The sequence below is a fragment of the Amblyomma mixtum genome, chromosome 3, assembly GCF_055824585.1.
Source record: "Amblyomma mixtum isolate Tamu chromosome 3, ASM5582458v1, whole genome shotgun sequence".
NCBI lineage: Eukaryota > Metazoa > Arthropoda > Arachnida > Ixodida > Ixodidae > Amblyomma > Amblyomma mixtum.
This window is the reverse complement of record NC_143014.1, coordinates 99,693,333-99,713,512: the sequence shown is the minus strand read 5'-3', so window position 1 is coordinate 99,713,512 and position 20,180 is coordinate 99,693,333. Positions and strand designations below refer to the sequence as shown.

The window sequence follows — 20,180 nt, the reverse complement described above, 5'->3', positions numbered from 1 at the left end:
ACGCTGCTTGACAGTCCTGCGATGGCGAAACGACGCGGCAGTGATTGAACGCGCTGGGAGGAATGAACACAAACATGGCTGCAAACGGCGGGCAAGGACAGCTGATTGGGGCTATAGCCCGGGGGCATGCAGGAGGGAGCTAGAACTAGAGTACGACCAACAGCAACAAAACTGAGTTGTTAATCGGGGCACAGCTACACATCAAAGGCTCCCGAATCGCCGTAATGCTAATAGCTTAAACAACATGGAACATGGCAGTGGACACGACGCCACACTAAACATTTACAATGCCTGCAAACAAACTGTTGACTCAGTTTGAAACATCAAAAACTGGGGTATTAGCCGGCTAAACAAGAGGGAAAAATGCGCACTGGGCAATTCCTACAAGAATTCCTCAACGTACACATTGCGTGATTACCCACAAGAACCCTGCGATAATTGCTAAAATGCACCACGACGAATCTGCAGGCCTTGAAAAAAAAAAAAAAAAGCTCGCAAAAAGCAATGGGATGAGCCCAATGTTCGCCGTCCGTGGCAAGCAGACTGAAGTTGACTGCCTGTTAACCTCAGGAGGTCTATGAAAACTTCATGAAGGTACGATTAACTAAAGATACAATTAACGAAAAGATGCCGCTATTCCGAAAGCTTTTTATGTCGCCGGAACGAAGCCTCCTATACGATGCAGAACTCGAGAGTTCGTAACCTCGAGTATACTCCGAGAACATACAACGGCATGCTGGTATTTGCCAAAAGCTTACCGTAGCTGGTACGCCGACTGGGGTGAGTGGACCCTTGTCGGCGTGAGAAAGAGGGAGAAACAGTCGACGGTTGTAGCTCTGCCAATCGCTGTGTGCTCAAACCTAGCGCTCAAGCCGTGGGCACACAATTCTATGCGTTTTCATTAACTCAGATTCCTATCCCATCCCATTTTCCTTCACTCGATGACTTATGCCCAGTTTTAAGGAGAGTCAATTTTCTTCCAGAAGCGTAACTACAGCTCATTCGATTCTAGAAAAAAAAAAAAATTCCAAACTAAAACTAGCGCTGATAACTTCGCTCTACAATTAAATGAAACCTTTCAGTTATTTGCCCCGCAGTAAGAAAGTTCATATATAATTTTAAGCTGAAATTAGCGAGCGAACCAGCAAATAAGCTGCACTTTATTAATTAGCCTGCTTCACCGCATGATAGAACTCTGCTTGCTCCAGATTAGTTCAAACAACTGCTATTTTTAGTTTTGACACTGAAGTCTCTTTCTCTCTCTCACACACGCGCACAAAGAAAACGGCAACCAAAGCGTTCGTGTCCAGCTTGTCAAAAACGTCCCTTACGCGATTTTATGCTATAGCTGATGCCGCCAGAACAGAGCGTGCAGGTACTATACCCCCTAACATGCCCTTGAAAAGTCGCTCCTGACAGCGCACGACCCCCGTGGCATATGTGCGTATCCCGCTGCAGCAGCTGCAGCAGCGGAATAGCGCGCGGACCTTGGCCGCGGCACAGCGAGCTGCTCCGCGTCCCGGGCGGCGGCGAGACACGTCCCAGCGCTGGAACTCCGTGGCCGGAATCGTTGCTCTTCCGCGGCTGCCGTGTAAATCAATCTCGCGGGAACAATGAGGAGGCGAGAGCCGAAGGTTTCCGCATTCCGGGCACGTGGCCGCAGACGAGAGGCCGCGCCCAGCGCTCGGCTGGGGGCGCGCGCCAACCCGCTCAGCGCCGGAGAACAGCGCTCGGGTCCGGGGCATCCGTCAAAACTGCCGTCGGGTTTGGCAGCCCCAATAAGTGAATGCACCCAATCTATTTCCCTGGCTGCGACGCATACCACCGCATGTGAAGCCATTTCTCCGTTTCAGACCAATTACCCATGCAGCGAAGGTTGACTCAGAGCTATATCGAGACGCATACATCGGCACATCGAGACGTATACGCTGTTGGAAAACGGGCGTGCAATCGCGCAAGGAAAGACTCGTTCTTCCCCGAAACTCGTGGGAACCTGAATATACCAAACATGGCTGCCAGAGTGACGGCTGTCGAAATGGTGGACCTCAAAGCAACGCATCAGTGGTATAGCGTACTGACGAGCAGTATCTGCAGCGCGACCTCTCTTCAGCGGCAAGAACAAAAGCCGCGGAACCAACTAGGCGCATCGTCTGGCGCGATGCCAGTTCATTTACAGAAACGAGATCCGATTACGGGTTCACGCGCTCAATTCGGACCAAGTGGCGGCGACTGTAATGCGGCTGTCATGTTCGGGATTGAAAGCCACGCGTATGAAGTCGACCGACGCGCTGATGAAACGGCAAGAAAACCTGCAGGTACCCTGCGCTGTGGGGACCTAACGCGCGCCCACGAAAAAAAGAAAACTTCAAAAGCGTAATTCTGCACCAAGCGGCAAATTATAAGCTAGCGTTGGACCGAAACGCACCAATTTCGCAGCGATAATGAACGTCGACAGCGCAATACCTATAGTGGGTCAGCTGAAGCCCCTGATGGGTGGCTGCTCCTATGAGCACGACCTCCTCATACTAGTGACCGGGGCGATGACAGCGAAGAGGAACGTTACAATGCTCGCATATACAGAGAATGGGATTCACCTCATGGAATCTCACGTGGTCGAAATCAATCCACAGCTTTGCATTGCTCCCGAGCAAGCAGGCACTGTGATCAAGTTAGGAGCACCAGCTCACCCATGTTTGTCGGAAGTACGCATATAACAGCTGTATATCCAGACAGTAGAAACATAAAGGGGGAGAAACTAGGAGGCTAACGAAAATGCTCGCAATTAGATTGAGGACAGGGCAGCGAGCCATGGAAATAAAAACGATGGGGGGTAACACTGAGAGGCGGAAAGGGAGCACCGCGGATTAGAACAAACGCGCGTTAATGCTATCCTAACGGAAATCAAGAGTCCCCCCGTTAGGATAGGGAACGGCAACGCAGTTGGGAGCGGCATGCACGGAGTCAGGTGAAGAGATGGGATTTGGAGATTTGCTCGCATCCGGGGTGGTCGACGATGGCGCGGGGCGGGCTAACTACAGCGGGAGCTACAGGCTTTTGTCCCTCCACGGACGTAGCCCTCAGAGTGTAGTTTCCGAACCGTATTCAAACTGAAAACTGCGGCGAAATGCCCGGCGGACACTTTCGAGGTTCACTGCCAGAGGCAGACCGCGCGACCCGAATGGCGGCGCGGCTCCCCGGCTGGGAGCGGCGTGCCTCCGGCGCGGACACCGCGGCCAGCACGCGGGCGCCACTGCAGCTGCGCACGAGATCCGTGCCTCGATGTCCCCCTGCACGGCGGCCCTCGTTACTGTCAACGAGACAGCGGCGCGCCCTGCTGTTCCACTCAGCTGGTATACCGGTCCCCCCCCCCCCCCCCCCCCCCCCCCCTGTTATCGCCGCGCACGCAACGACAACGGAGCGGCCTGTCGTTAGAAAGCTCACGTAACACGGTTAGGTAAAAGGGAGTACACGTATGCGAGCACCGGCCGTTCGGACGACGTTAGCGCGTTTTGAAACAAGGCCGGCGCCCGCGCACTGAAGGGACGCGAGGCATGGTCTCGGTGCGCCGAGGAACAACATGCGAGTTCATCGTTAAGCCGGCCCCACAGCGCAGGGAGCTAACGGCGCTACTGTAGTTTTCTCGCGTAAACCGTATGACACGCCACTGATTTCCCAATGCACAGTGAGCCCAGGAAAGACACAGGAGCGCAAAAAATACGAACACGGACGTAGTGAGGGAACGGAACAGCCTTTCATCAATAACGTGGCATCGAGGCGCTTCCGCCGCAGGCGCGCCGTCGAAGCACCGGGAGGGCTCTCCGCGGCGGCTTCTCTGCTCGCCGCAAGGTGCGGCCGCGTCTTCGTTTTATTCCGCTCTTTTGGCGGCGTGCACTGACAAAACGACGCGGAAGCTGGGCCGCCAGTATCCAGGAGCAATCAGCCTGCTCGTGCAGTTGCAGTGAGCGCTCGGCGGTTCGAAGGCGAAAAATGAAGAAAACACGGCGCGCAGGTAGGCTGCCGCCGTATATAGCTTTTATTGTGCTTTTCGCATTGAGCGTTCGGTCATTCCTTAGGGACGAGCCGACACAAAGGGGAACTTGATGGGAAATATGAGTGAACGGAAGAATGGTCGACGAAGATTCAGAGCCGCATGAGCGGGGGAGGGGGGAATCGTTCCTGGAAGCAGGTCGCCACAGTCCGCGGTCGGGCCACAGAAATGCACGACGACTAAGCTGCATGCGAGCCTGGCGGGTCATGAAAGAGTGCTATGCGGCCCCTAACTAATCACCGAAGCTAGTTCAAATCCGACGCTACTTTATCGGCTTTTTTTTTTTTTTTTTTTTACCAGCGCGAAAGGCCATTTCGGCACAACGTAGAAGCTAAGCGTAATTGGCCGCTATGGCAGCAATACTAAAAGGAGCACTTAACCGGCACGCAGTCACTGCCCAAGGGTGAATGAGGAGCGTTCTTTTTGCCTTTGTCCAAGCAGTTTTCGCGTGGCCGGTTAAGCTGGCACACCTCTTCCCCTCTCCGCGGCGAAAAGTGTTCAGTGGTCGGTCGTCATTGCGGACCCATAACGCGTAAGTTCGACTGTCTCACAAGCTTTCTATTTTTCCCACCTGCATTGGCACTCCGTGGGCTCTCTCCTGATCCAAAATGAAAGTGTAAAAAAACAAGAACGAATGCGTTCAAGAGCGAACGAGAAGTGCCATTCATTATTCGGTGCTGTGCTATAGCGCTCATCAGCCAAAGTATGCGTCTCGCTCGCTTGGACCGTACTGAGGCAAGCCTCCACCAGCCATGCGTACGGATTTCTACAGGTGTCCTGACCCTCGGCAATCAATTTTCACGACGACACCATGCATACAACGAACCGCGTGCACGAACCTTCGCGCGCCACAAGAAACGAGGGACATGTGAAAAGCTGCTGCGCTTCCGGCGGGGACAGCATGTGGGCACTCGACTCCGGTACATTTCCGCCATGGCGCAAAACGCGGAGCCGACGCTGGGAAAAGTGCTCATGTGCCAGTTCAGAGCGCGGCGCTTCGGTTTCCCAAAGCATGACAGGATGGGCGCTAGCGCCGGCCAAGCGTGTCGTGTAGCAGAGCCAGCTCCAGGAGACGTCAACGAGCGGACGAGCTCGGCCGGAAACGGCGGGCCCGCACGTACGGGGCTCCGCAGTCTCGGCTCGCGTCGACTTTCGTAGCGGCCCCCTTCAAAGGCGAGCGACCCAAGCACCCACTGTAGCCGCCGAGGTAACGCACACCGCCAGCCCGCGGGGTCCAGGGCCTCGCCCGCCCCTGGATTTACACTCCATCGCTTCAGGAAGGCTCCCGGAGCACGTGAAAACCATCGGCATCACGGCCCGCTGCCGAACTGGCCCTCCAAGCGTCTCCAAAACTGTGAAGCGGCGCGGCGCCTCGCTAAACCTAACGCGCCGCGCCTCCACCGCCGCAATGCAGCGTCTGACCAAGCCCCTGCAGCCCAGACCCACCGATGCCGCCACCGCGGGTCCTGTTCCAACCACGTCGACAGCCGTCTCTCAAACGGGTACGTTCAACGCCGCCCACGCAACCGATCACATTCCTGCCGCACTGCACGCCTTGAGCGACGCTGGGAGCACCGGATCGACGGCCGCGGCGCAGCCGGCAGCGTTCGTCGGCGGCGCAGCGTCCACACCTAGCCAACTCCACGCTACAAGGGACGCCAAGGGCTTCGGGGCCATAGACGCGTCGCAGCCGGCTGCGTTCGTCGCCGCCGCTGGAGCCGCTGCACCTACTCCAGCCAAAGGTCCCACTGACACCAAGACCTCAAGCCCGACACCCGCGTCGCACACTGAGACTCCGGCTGAGGACTCAGACATGGACCTTACGACGTCCCCGGCAGACGACACTCCTTCCCAGGAAATCGGCTGGACCACCATCGGTGCAAACCGTAAGCCTGCCACCGCAGCCCGACCCCGCGCCGAGCTCATCACAGTTGCCATCCAGCTTCCCCCTGGAACCCTCACCCCCAAGCTACCTCTCTACGACGTACTCGCCGCAGTCGCCTCCGCTGCTCAACTTTCCTCGAAGACCAGTGCCGACATCACCCTTCAGGCCAAGCCAGCCCAAAGCCTTGTGTTTCTAAAGACTCATTCTCCTCTCACCGCCCACCTCCTACTCTCTGTCACGCATCTTCAGATTCATGGTAAGCCTGTCACCATCAAAACTTACACCCCCCATCCTCCCATCTCATGCCTCGGCGTCATCCATAACGTCGGGGGCCACTTCACTCCTGATGACCTCATGCATGACCTGGAATCTTTCAAAACAGATATTCTCGCTGCTCGCATGATGGGATCCACTCAATCAGTGCTCATAACGTTCGCTGGCACCGTCATCCCCCACTTTGTTTATTTCAAACGCGTTGCCTTCCGGTGCCGTCCTCATAAACCTAAGCCTCCCACCTGCACCCGTTGTCTCACTCTAGGCCATCGCGCCCACCAGTGCCCCCAGCACAGCGTTCCGGCCAAGTGCCGTCGCTGTGCTGCTCCTCTACCCGCTGACCCTTCCGCTCATGTGTGTGCCCAGCCCTGGTGCGTTCATTGCCAGGTGAACACCCACCCCTCCCTCGACCCCACTTGCCCCTTCATCCTTGCTAAGCAACGCGAGTGTGCTAAAGCTGCATACCTCCGACGCCTAGCTTTGCGCCGGGCCACTCAACCCACCAACCCTCCCTCCTCCTCCTCCTCCTCCTCCTCCTCCTCTAATCATGAATCTCCATCATCTCCGATCACGTCACCACCAGGCTCCTATGCCGCCATAGTTAAAGGATCCTCGGTGCCAGCGTCCCTCTCTTCCACTACACCACCCTCTCCATCCTTGACTGATGAGAACCGCTCCTTCGACCTCCGGCTCGCAATGCTGGAACGCCAGCAGCGAGAGCAGCAGCGCATTTCCCACGATCTACAACAGCAGATACATGCCTTGACTCAAACCCTCCAGACAACCACCTCCTCTCTTACCTCCCAGCTTAGCAAGCTAAATGAGCACCTTGCCACGTTCACCACTCCTTCCTCCAGCGCCCAGGTCGCCCCTTTGGCTGACCTTGTAGAAACCACCACACAGGCACATCACACTCGCTTGGTTCAGCTGGAAACTTCGGTTCTCCAGATCCTTACCACCCTCCAAGCACAATCAAAGCAATTGGAATCCTTTGCATCTATGCTTCAATCCGTCCATGAGTCACTGCCCCCGGCAAAAAAGAAGGAACGCGTACCATCGCGTTCCTCTCCTCTATCATAATGGCGTTTGGCGAGGACCTCGAGATTGTGCAGTGGAACTGCCGAAATCTTTGTCACAATAAGACCCCCCTCCACCAGTATCTACTCACCCGCCCCTCCCTACCTCATTTTCTCCTTCTCCAGGAGACCCGGACGGCCCGCAATGTCCCAGGCTACCGCGCCTACCATGCCACTACGGCCACACCACTTGCGTCTATTTATGTACGCAGTGACGTGCTCGTAGAGCAAATTGACATCCCCTCCACCCTCCTTAAATATTTAGTTGGTGTGGTTTATTACCACCCTTCTTCCCGCATCTCACTCGTCCTTTTGTCTTTTTACAACCCCCCTGTCACTTCCTCTTTATTCTCTGCTCTGGGCAAATTCCTTCACTCTCTTTCTTCTACCTCCCATCTCCTCTTTGGTGGTGACTTTAATGCCCCTCACACACTCTGGGGCTACCCACAAACCCTCAAACCCGGCCGCCTCCTCCATTGTCTGGCCCAGGAACGCCACCTCACCCTTCTTAATACTCCTGGCTCTCCTACTCGAGCGGGCACTGCCTCACAACGCCCTACGACACCCGACCTCACTTTCTCTCGGGGTTCACTTTCCTTTCACTGGCAGGTGACAGCCGAAACTCTTCTAAGTGACCACTTTCTCATCCATATCACCACCTCTCTCTCCCACATCCCTCGCTGTCATCCGATTATTCACACTGACTGGCATGCTTTTCGCACTAATCTCGCCTCCGACTCCTTTCAATCCTACGACGACTGGACGTCGCGCATCTCTGCAGCGCTCACGTCCAGTAGCCGTCGCGTTCGCTCTCGTTACCCAATCCAAGACCCAGATCCTCACCTTCTCCGTTTATGGCGTCGCCGTAAACGTCTTCAACGCTCCTTTCGCTCCCAACCACACAATGCCCAACTTTCCTCCCGGATCACTGCTTTGCGGGCCGAGATCGTCGCCCACTGCGCCTCCCTCGAGCACTCTCGTTGGAGTGCTCTTTGTGACCGTCTTGACTCTGCATTGCACTCGCGATCCACATGGTCTCTCTTCAAATCCCTCCTTGGCACTAAGCCTGCCCTTGCTCCCACTCTAGCTAAAGCCCTCACTCAAGGAACTCCCTCCGATGTTTTTGATCAGCTCGCCTCTCTCTATCTCCCGCCCCCTCTGGCACCCTCCTACCCGGTGTACTGCGGTGGACCTAACCCCGATCTGGACCAATCCTTCACTCTCCGGGAGCTCGAATCGGCTCTGGCTGCTAATGCTACACGCTCGGCTCCCGGTGAGGATGCCATTACATACACCACACTTCGCAACCTTCCTGACTGCGCCAAAGAATTCCTCCTTAAAACCTACAATGATGCATGGGACAGCGGCTGCCTGCCCAGCTCCTGGACCTCCTCCCTCATTTCTATGATTCCAAAGCCGGGCAAGCCTCCCTCTCTCTCTAACCTCCGCCCAATCTCCCTGACATCATGTGTTGGTAAGACCCTTGAGCGAATGGCCCTGACTCGCCTCTCTAATTTTCTCGAGACGAGGGAGTTCTTCCCTCATTCTCTCATCGGCTTCCGACGCCACGTCTGTGCACAGGACATGTTTCTGGTTCTCCAGCACACGTTTCTGTCACCTACCCCCACTCAAATTCACGCCCTTGTGACCGTCGATGTTCGCAAAGCCTTCGACGGTGTTTGCCACGACCACATCCTTTCCCAACTCGCCTCCCTAGACTGTGGCTCCCGCATGTACTGTTATATCCGCTCATTCCTCTCTAAACGTGTCGCTCGCTTTCGAGTCGACACCTATCTGTCCGACCCCCACAACCTCACCCGAGGCACTCCTCAAGGTGCGGTTCTCTCTCCTACCCTTTTCAATCTTGCTATGGCCCCTCTCGCCTCCCAGCTAGCTGAAATTCCCGACCTGCATCATATATTTTACGCCGATGACATCACTCTCTGGTGTTCATCTGGATCTCCCGGTCACGTACAGGACACCCTGCAACGTGGCCTAGATCTCATCGACTCCTTTCTCACCACCGCTGGCCTCTCTCCTGCTCCTGAGAAATCCGAGCTTCTCCTTCTCAGCCATTCCTCCTACCAGCGCTCACACAACCACTTCGTCTCTCTCCACCTTTCTGGCTCTCCCATTCCTGTCGTCACACAGTGCAAAGTTCTTGGCTTCCCTTTGCATGCGGCTAAGAATGTGCAATCCCTTCACCGCGCTGTCACCACCTGCCACTCTGTAACTCACCTCCTGCGGCGCGTGGTCACTCGACGCTCAGGTCTCCACGAGGCTCACGCGTGCCGAGTTGCCCACGCGCTGGCCCTCAACAAGGTCTTGTACTTTGCACCCTACGCTTCCTTCACTCAGACTCAACTTAACGCTCTCGAGACTGCTCTTGTGGGCCTCTACAAGGCAGCTCTCAACCTTCCTATCACTACCTCTACCACTAAGCTCTTTGCCACAGGCCTCTTCCATCCTCTTCGTTCTCTTCTCAGTCTCCATCGTGACTCGCAGCTTGCCCGGCTTTCCCTTACCCGTCAGGGTCAGTGGTTATTGACTCAAGCGGGTATCTCGCCCATTCCAATCTCCCCGTTTACCTCTCCTATTCCCACCCCCGCCCCCAATCTTCGTATCCTTCCCCTCCCGACCAACATGTCCCCCGTCCTGCACGCCGGACGTCGTCATGCGGCCGCACAGCACCATTCCCCTCTCTTTGATACCCAGGGTGTAGCTTACACGGATGCCTCCTTCGTGGCTCCTCGAGGTTCCTGCGGCTACGCCCTGTACCATCCACACCTCCCTGCTCCTGAAACCCACACCAGCGGGCCGTATCTACACCCTCCAGACGCATTGTCCCTCGAGGTCCTCGCCATTGCGCATGCCCTCCAGTCATTTTCCCTCCTTCCCTCTCTCCAAGAGTACACAGTCTATTCGGACTCACAAGCCGCTATGCAACACATACAGAAACGCACCCTGACCCCTTCTCTCCAACAGGAGGTCGAACGAGCGGTCTCCGCACTGCAGCCTTCCATCGTTTTCCTCCGCTGGGTCCCTGGGCATTCAGGGATTGACGGCAATGAGCTGGCCCATCAGCTCGCCCGCGACACACTTTTCCGGGCACCGTTGATCCCCTGGCCCAAGCCCTCGGAGGACGGTGGGAGACTCACCCTTCGCCGCACCATAAAAGAGGTCTACCTTGAGCTCCGCCTCGACAAACGCCTTTACCCTCCGCCTCATCCATCACTCACGGTGCCGGAGTCTCGCCTTCTTCGGCACATTCAGATGAATGCAGTTATCACCCCGTCCCGCCTCTTCCTCTATCGCTATCGATCGGACCCTTCCTGTCCCAACTGCCCCTGTATCTATGCGGACCTGGCCCATTGCCTATTCTATTGCCCGGCTGCTCAGCAGTCGGGTTCCTTCCCCCCACCCTCTCTATCCATCACCACCTGGCTCGACTGGCTTGGCGCTGAAGGGGAAGAAGAACAGCGGCTTCTGGTCGCCCAGGCGGTCGAAATGCTCGGCCTGTAAATTATGGTTGATTAAAAGTCTTTTACTAAACTGAGCAGAGCGGCAGAGCTCCGCCGGCGGCGGCGCGGTATCGCGTTCTCCGGAGAGCGTCCGCCTATCAGCGCACACCGCGTCCCGGCGGACGACCCACTGCGGAGCTAGCCGAGGCGCCACGGTTTCCTCCGTTTCGTCGCCAAATGTTGGCGCCTCCACTCCCGTTACACCGGCAGGCCACATCTCCCTCTTTCAGGCGCCACTCGCCGACGGCTTCCGCGTTTCCACTCGGAAGAAGAAGAATAAAAAAAGAAAGCGAAAAAGAAAGGCGTGTCGGGTTTGGGACCGGACGGTTCTCCAAGTTTCGCTCTTTTATGCCCGCCCCAAACCGATGGCGAAAAACAGGCGAAACTGCTTTCTCTCTCTTTTTTTTTTTTTCTACCTCCGCGCGGGAAAGGGGGTGAGGCAACGGCAGTTAACTGTGTCCACAAGAATAATAATAATAATAAAAAGGCGGGCGAGAGAGAAATAGATTGCGCATGCTCCCCTCCCCCCTTTCCTCTCTCTTTTTTTTTCCTTCGCAGTCCTCCTAGCAGGTCGTCAGTGGGTTAGGACAGAAAAATAAGAAAACGTTGAAAGAAGAGAGGTGTCGCTCCTCGAACGAATGCCCACAACGTGATTACGGTGGGGGTAGACAATTTTCTGCCCTCTCAAAAGCTCCGCTTAAAAAAAAAAAAGCAAAGAAAGAGAAAGCGACGGAGGAAAAAACGTTATTGCGCGAACGCTGATCACCCGCCAGCCAAGAGTACTTTCTTTTCGTTGCTCTTTATATATATTTTTTTTCTCCTCCAAGCGAGAAAGCTCATTTTTTTAAACAGCGGGGTGGAAGTGTTCGAAAGACCGGATTGTTGGAATAAACTTTCGAGGCGAGAGGAAAATGGAATTCCTTTGCCCCTGTTGTCACGCTCGGGGCTCGAATGAATACGCTGGAATCGAAAAATAAAAATAAACCACCGCCATCCGCTAGGCATGGACAACTAAGCAAGCCTGCACTTCGCAGCGCAACATGCGAAAACTAGGCCACCCGTACTCGCGCGTGCTCAATTACTATTCACAGGGTAACATATCGAACTGGGCGTTTTCTCTCATCAAGGCAGCACGAAACAAAGGGAGACCGCTACCACTCTGTTCAAAAGCACGCAGAGCTGTCTGAACCAACGATAGACTGTCTTTGAGAACACAACTGACTACGTTACCTTACTGCCATCCGAAAGCTCACACTATCGAACTATAGCACTTCCCAATCGCCACATATACGAGTATGTTCCAGTAATAACTTTTAATCGATTAATCCGTACCGTTATATTAATGAATAAATCAACCGGCATACTTCTGGGTAGCTCCCTTAGAAACACTGAGAAAACAAATTTAGAACAAGACCAGCGAGCAAAGAGAAAGCCAAGGTTTATGCTGACAAGGAAACAACTCACCAGTGATACAGCATGAACTGGTGGGCGAGTTGGTCTGACATATCTAGTGAAGCAGCGCTACGGCACAGGGCCAAAGGGGAGAAAGGGACGAACACAGCGCTGATTTTAAGAAAAGATAGAGCCCCTTGTACAAAAAATAAAGTTGTACAGCATGAACTGGTGGGCGAGTTGGTCTGACATATTTCAGCGCTGTGTTCGTCCCTTTCTCCCCTTTGGCCCTATGCCTTAGCGCTGCTTCACTAGATATTTCACCAGTGATATCATTTCAGTTATAACACTGCTTGTTTCGCTGATGTGATATTGGTTGCTTAAGAAATGAGGAAACAAATACGACGAAGTTTCCATCTATGAGTATCGGAGCTGTCTGTAAGTTAAAGCACAATAATCAGGGTCTCGTAACAGCTGCTGCTTTACAAAGTATTTTGATCTTTAAAGGCCACAAAAGATGGTTCATATCGCACAAACACCACAAAATTGATTGGCGTAGACATACAGCAGGCGTGCTGCACAGCCTAGAGTTGCGCACTGAAGAAAAGCCCACCCGATTAATGGACATGGGATAGGAAAAAGGTCAGCCCATAGGCTACTTTCCGAAACTAGAAAAATCAACGTCATTTAACACAGCAGTGAATATCATAATAAATAGCGCGTATTGTTTTGTCTTGTAGCTACATAGCCAAACGGTGAGATTGTTTCGCCGCTGACGTGAGGTATTCGACATCATTTCCCAAATGAAAAAGAAGAAAGTGATCCGAGATGCTATAAGGAAGAAATTAAAAAAAAAAAACACGTGACGTCACAGCCTTCATCCATTTAGCGAAAACATGCTTCATTTGGCGTCCAATCATATAGCGACATAACATCCTGTGTTAGAGACCTGGAAATGGTACTTGCTGCTTCGGAAGCCATTAATACGTTTAGCGCAGCAATCCCTTCCGCAAACTGTGAGTTTAGGGCTCTCGCCTTCCTGGCACTACTATAAAGCAGTTTTATGTATACATAAACTGCATGTATTGTCATTCGTTTCATTTCCAAAGTGTGAGCACATCAATTCCTGGTGAAACTGTCGTGGCGACTTCAAAGTTATCACGTGCCGACGCCAGTGTACGAGCCCATGGATAGGGCATGCCTGTCGCAAGAGTGAAGCCACTCCGGTCGGCGTCATTCGCGAGAAAGCCGGGCTCATGTGCACACAAATGTGCGAGGCAAGCAAAAACGCAGCGCGTGCTCCGTCGGTAGACGAACTCTCTCGCTCAGCCAACGCTATACACCGTGACCTGCACGCATATTGTGCAGCGAACGGAGTATAGAGAGGTATAGAGCCACTACCTACGATATCCCGCCGAAGCCGCTTCGTCAGCGGCTGTCGCGCGACCGAAGCGGTCCTGACGCGAGGGACGAGGAATGCCGGGCGCCTCCCCGCTAATGGCCGCCTCCCTCTGGCTCCGAGCCGCCGCCGGAATGCATCCCGCAGGCGCCGCACGCGGCGGGTGTGGAGCTGTTTGTTGCGCGCGCGTTGCCTTGCTTTCAAGCTCGTCCCGTCAAAGCTAAAAAACATTGCGCCACGGGCGCTGCCCGCCTGACTCTCGCTCCGCATTTTTTCCGTTTTTTTCTCCGTAGGGGCCAAGTGCGGCATGTTTCAAAACATGGCAGCTCGAATAGCGCATGCTCCTCGGGCGTGCGCGGCGCTTGCGCAGTCGTCGAGACCCGATGCCCATCCCCACCCCACGGACCGCTACACCTGCGGCGTTCCTGCGAGGCGGCCGCTACAGCGCTTCGTTGCATGAAATTGCGTCATTTCGAGGAACATAAAGTGCCTGCCGGACTGTTCTACCGCGCTGCCTGATGAACAACCAGCCGCGGTATCACAAGACGGGCGACCTGTAGTGCACAGGCGGCGCTGCAGTTATTCCACTGCCATGCCTAAAAATTGCAGCTGTCAGCCGCCGGGGAGGCGAGAAACGCGTGACCAAAGTCTGGGCGATCAGAAACCCCCGGTTGGCTGATAGCACTGCTTGCATAGGTGCTCTCGACGCAGCCCTGTCAGCTGACGCACGCCACACACGGCTCCGCCAGAGCGCGGAAGGTCATGCTTATGAGCGCAGGCTGGTGGCGTTACAGTTACTCCACCCCTGAAGTCCGAAACGTCCGCACAGCTCCGAAGACTTAGAACTTCGGGCGAGCCATGGCTGCTAAACTATGCAAGCAAACTCTGAGGCCTAAAGACTTTTGACGAAGGCTGCGCAAGCGTACGGTGCGCACATTATGCGCTTTTTCCCGGACGTTATCGACAGCAGCCACCGCCCAGCCGGGCAATGACTGAAACAGTGACCGCGAGAACCGAGAAAAATCAACACCTCCTGGCTGGTCTGGTAACCTCGAGATTTTATATTGCAGCGAAAGCAACATGGCGTCCGCGGACACTTTAAGCACTTTTAACCGAACTTGGTTATGAAAACCATTACTTTTTAAAGTGGAGAGACATCCGGTCGTTAATTCGCTACGATGCGATGCGCCTACAATTGGGTTCGCTGTGTCTGTTGCTGATATCCGAGAAGCCCTTGAGAATCGCGTGCACAGGGACGTCGCGATGGTGACGGGTGCATGCGTACTGCACATGCGCGTAGTGACATTTAAAGCGGATATGAGCGCACCGCTCAGACCAGGCGCGCTTGCGCTAACGGTGACGTGAAGGTTGTGCCGCATTCGAAGCACGCACCTCCACTCTACGGTTACGAGCTAATGGGGACGGAGAAGTGTTTTACGATACCGTTACCGCTTATGCGGGGCGCAAGCTGAACACATGCGCGGCCGCATCCATTTTTTTTACCTTCCGGAAGAAGCGATAACGCTACGCCAGACCATTCTTACATGCCTCGGAATATAGCCACCTCGTGAGCATGTTACAGCAATTAATGTAGGGCACCTAAGTAAGAAGCCAAGCTCCGCCTGTGTCAGGCCAATCGCGCCTGCACAGTGGCAAGTGGGCGCGCGCAGTTGGCTCTTTATGACCACCGCATTGCTACGCTCGATATAGAACTCTCAACTGCAACACAACAAGCCACATGATGCAATACACAATACTTTTCTTTATCGAGGCATCTAGCTTATTTCCACGCTCCCTTTTAAGGAGACCACTTAATGGTGGCCATGACAATCATCATCATCAGTGCGCAGTTTATGACGCCTGCATTCAGCTCAATGCGCAAGATTTTACGCAAGCTCTTTGGCACCACGCTATAGCAATTCAGCATATATCACTTGTAAAGAAAGGTTGTAAGTGCATCAGCTACTAACTCTGACTGCTTTTTACTAATTTCTTTATACTAAATATTTCTATACCTCTTCAAGGTTGGTAGTAAAAGTAGGCCATTTACCTTTTACTACCTGTGGTAGCTAGTTAATACCTGGTAGTAAGCATTCCTTTAACCCTAAAATAGAGTCGCAGAAAATAATTGAGACAAAACTGTTGTGATTAAAATGGTTTTGTAATTAAAGATTTCTGCAGCGTCGTACCGTTCGGTAGACCAACCTGTTTACACGATCGCAGCTTCATAATTAAGGCTGTATCGATAGCTCAAATTGTAAGGGCCACTATAGCCCGTAACTGAGAGATTTACAGAGCGCACTAAAAGACTCAGAAAGGTGACCAGTGCGCGTGTCGCGCTTGTGCGACCCTTTCTGATTTGTGCTTTTCTGGCATTCTGAACCTTTGTGTGTGCACCCGGTAGGGATAATTGTTCGATGCCTTCGCCTCGCATGGTTTGTACACGTAATGCCCCATATATATCTAAGCCTACGTGTGATCTACGGCCAGCACACTCTAGCAGTGCTTACTGGTGTCGGGCATTGGTCAAATTGAGCTAATGGCTTTTTTTAATTTTTTAGTGCACACAAATTTAACAACCACGCCGACACAGCATATGAAGAACCTGCGCAACACATGCGAAAACAGTTTCCACTCATTTTCTTCGTAAATGCTTTTACCTTTTTGTTTGCGAATACCTTCTTCATTAGCTTCTTGAGGTAGTAACTTTCACTACCTCTACTTTTGCTACCTCCGTTACTAAGAAGAAGTGATTTTTGGAACAAGTATCTGGTTAGCTTTTTCTTAAGTTCACTGACGTCACGTTTTTCACGGCTCATCGAGATTTAAGCATGTCTGTCAGGCACGCATAATAATAGAGAAGTTCCAGTCGATGCGCGCGGACGCACTGACTGGAACGCGTCCACTGTCTCCCCCAGAAAACAGGAATTGTTCTCCCGCACATATATATCTAGCGGCGCAATTGCAGGAAGCTGTCCATTGTGCAGCACATATATTCGAGGAAGGAAAGTCCGCATTTCCTGCTGAACCAAATTAATACTCCGCCGTCAGCCTCTCCCAAATGTTACAGCCCACTCGGGGTATTAATTTTCTTCAGCCAGCGTCACTTCCAACAGGGATACATGCAGAGTTGTCACAATGATGAGTTAAGGGGAATTCCCAGAGCGTTCAGGTCCACCTGCATTGGTGGGGCAGCACGAATACTGTGTGACATGCACATAACGAAGACGCAGAGGAGTCCGGCTGGACAGCCCTCGTGGACGGACGCTGCGCAGCACGGAAATGGCGGGCGCCTCGCAACAGCCATTGAGGGTCCCCTCGCGTAGCCTTGAGCGCACGAAAGGCGCTGCCAACAGCGGCCCGCCGCGCCGTTTGTTCAGGCGGTGTCCACCCATTTGCTCCACTACGAATAACTGAGCGGACACAGCACCAGCGTATGCTCGCTCGTTACAAGCTGGTTACACAGTGCGGACGGCCAAAAATGAGGCAACTTCGACGAGTTAACTGCTGCTCGTCGTGGCTGCAGGCCTCCCCGGGTTTTCGCTGCTGATGGTTCGCGTTTTGTCCGGAACGTAAGCTGTGACATCAGCTTTACCAGGATGTTTCAAAGCACACAAAAAAAACCGCTGCCACGCTGAGTTCTCCAAACAGCAGAGAACAGCAGTCAATTCCATGCATAATAACACTATAAAACAGCCCTATCGACTCATCTTGATTAGCCAGCACACCATACCGAGAAAGAATATTTGGCAAACATGAGGCGCAATGTCGGGAACAATGCGAATGTCATTAAACATTTTTCCGAACATTGTGCCTCATTCCTTATTGTGCCCACGTTATTTACGTATGCGAGGCACGTGAAAATAGCCTTCAGAGTTTCAGTTATACCTGTTTCAACATCAGCGCTGACCCTTGAACACGCGAATTTGTTTCCCTAGAGAAACAAATTCTCCCAAAGATAGACCTTATTCTGTCGATCGACGAGTTGTTATGGCGCAAGTAAATTGCCCCAGCAAAGGCGAAAAGAGGTTAGAGGGCGGCCAAAACGTGTTGGAAGGTGAGAGGCTGGGCTGCTAAAAGCTTGTACCACGGAAGTTACCACTCATCCGGTCGCGTTACACTTTCGGACTCTACAGCACGTGACCACAGCAGCAGGGAGCGCGCCGTAAACAACGCACTTACCCGTTTGCGGAACTGCGGGTAGCGCAGACTTGAAGCCATGGTTCACACACGGAACGTCGTCGCCCAGCGTTTGCCGGCTCCGGCTCAGCAGGTGAGTGGACCGCTCGTTGCGCGGGCGCCGCTGCGAATGAATCCGCAGGCGCCGAAACCTTCGCGCACGGAGACGGGTAGGGTTCCGAGACAGGCGCTCTGTCGTCCCCGAGAGCGTCGCGGCGGAGCTGGCAGCACGGTGTACGGTTTCAGCCTCGGTCGCAGGTGGGATCGGCACGGCGGCGGGACGAGCGCCGCCAGCGGTGTGGACGGATGACAACGCGCGCAGCACAGGTCCGCGCGGCGGAGACGACACACGGCGGACGCCGCTCGTCGGCATGCACGCCGGGTGGGGGAGGCGGCGGGAGGGGGAAGCCGAGTGACGTGCGACAGAAAGAGATAGACGCACGGAGAAACGAAAGCCTAACGAGCGAAAGGCAGAACGCAATGGAAGAGGAGAGAGAGAGAGAGTGCGTAAAATAAAAAACGACCGAAAAGACGGCAAACAAGGAAGGCAGCCAATGAAAAGCGCCGCGCGCGCACCTGCGCGACTTTCTCTTTTCTCTTTCGCCGCCCTTGCCTGCGGGGTGTTTTTCTGCGCCCACCTTTCTCCTCTCCGCCCGCCGCCGTCGCTTCTTTGCGACGCGCGAGCATCCCCGGCGATCGACGTCACTGGGCAACCTCTGGCCGGACCTTGCCTTCCCCCGCTGCCCTTCCCCGCTGGCCATGATTCACGCCGGCATGGCCAAGCTAAATTACACACCACCGTCGTACGCAGAGTACCGACCTCAGACGGACGCCAAGCGCATGCCAAGCGCCGGCTCGCCTTCGCACGCTGCGCGGAGAACGCATCACTTGGCTGACGCGAGCCTCGTATACGAGTGAACCGAGGAAAGCGCCGCACGCTTCGCCGAAATCAACACGCACGACGACGTGTGTTACGCGCAATGTGTGTTAAAATGTTACCGACACCGCGTTCTTCGCCGCGTAATAAAAGACGTCGGGGACGCTCCGGTTTATCACGCCTCACGTATGTTGTGAATGGACTCCGCGTACCACGACATGCCCGACGAACAGCCACCCGATGCATTATCAAGTTCTTTGTCATCGCTTCCGAAAAAAAAGTGTGGAAGTCACTGACACCGCGACTCTTGACACTATCGCAGACACTTCCAATAGTCCCGCAGCAGCGCTGACAAGGCGCGTTGAAACTAGGTCGCAAGGAAACAAAAACACACAATCGGAAGGTTTGAAAACATTTTGCTCATCGACGGCACGGAATCACCCCGAATACATCGCCTCCTTCCCGGTGACACCGATGACGCTACAGGAAACAGGAAGAGTGGTAGGCTTGGTACGTCACTCGCGTCTGACAGCGCATTGCTCAGAGTTATATCAGCCCTCCTATCGGTATCAGTTCTCTTCCTCCACACACAAACCTTCGACTGTCGCGCCTGCAAAGACTAGCGAGAGGCTGAAGACCTCAAAGAAAAAAAAAGAAAGCTAATTCTCCTGCATTCCTTTCTATTTTCCTTCTCGCCACAGGTAAAGCTACCGCCACTTCAGCATTTCCACTATCGTAGTTAATGTATGTGTATGTCTAAGTGACGTCAGCTTGGAGTAATCCTGCAAGCTCTAAACAATCGCGGTTCGGTCCAGGCAACAAGACGAGCATTTCTAGGCTCGCCGCAACAAGCACGGTCAATACAGCGGGGGATGGGGGGGGGGGGGGGGGGGTGAACAGTAGAAGACAAAGGATGCAATCGCTCACAACGCACACCAGCGACTCCTAAAGCATCCAGCTGAAGGAAGCTTGCCCAGCTTATTAACGAAGAAGCTCCCTTTAGCGCTCAAATGCACTTTATGAGACCATCGTCACGGGAAAATCTGCGTTATCCGACGCCAGTGTGCAGCATCGTGCTCCACCCATACAGATGGCGTGATAACTGACCGCGCAGTCTGTACTACTCCTGACAAGCTTCTACTCTTTTTTCCGCCTTGTCTTCTTTATTTATTTACTTATTTATTGTGAGGTGGTGGACACACGAGCAAGAGCCCTGCTCGAAAAGCCATTTGCACGGAGGTGGTACCGTGCGAATGTAAAGGGGGAGGAAAAGAGAGATTACGCTTAAGAAGGATATAAAAGGATCAAGGTCAAGCGACGCGGTCCATACACACAAGCAGAGCTGATGACGCACGCTCTGCGCACAGAAAAGCCGCAAGCAAAGATTGTAGCCCCCTATTTATCTTGTCTAGCGTGACAAACACGTCAATCTTGATTGAATCAGCACTCGCCCCCTCTTTTCTCATTTATTTGCAAAAGGAAAAGAAACGTGTCTCGGGGAGAACTTTTTTGGCAATGTAGCGGAAGCTG

The 20,180-nt window shown here is 53.8% G+C and overlaps 1 protein-coding gene across 2 annotated transcripts in view; it reads right to left on the bottom strand.

Moving 5' to 3' along the window:
• Rhp (GTP-Rho-binding protein rhophilin) overlaps positions 1–20,180 on the bottom strand; it is a 160,491-nt gene that overhangs the window by 81,657 nt on the left and 58,654 nt on the right. Inside the window, exon 1 of one of the 2 annotated variants that reach the window (XM_089580406.1) lies at positions 17,777–18,169. The exons of the other annotated variant lie outside the window; for it this stretch is intronic. Coding sequence (XP_089436532.1) covers positions 17,777–17,815 — 39 coding nt within the window. The 5' untranslated portion in view covers positions 17,816–18,169. Of the gene's footprint in view, positions 1–17,776; positions 18,170–20,180 lie in introns of those variants that run through there. 2 annotated transcript variants of the gene reach the window in all.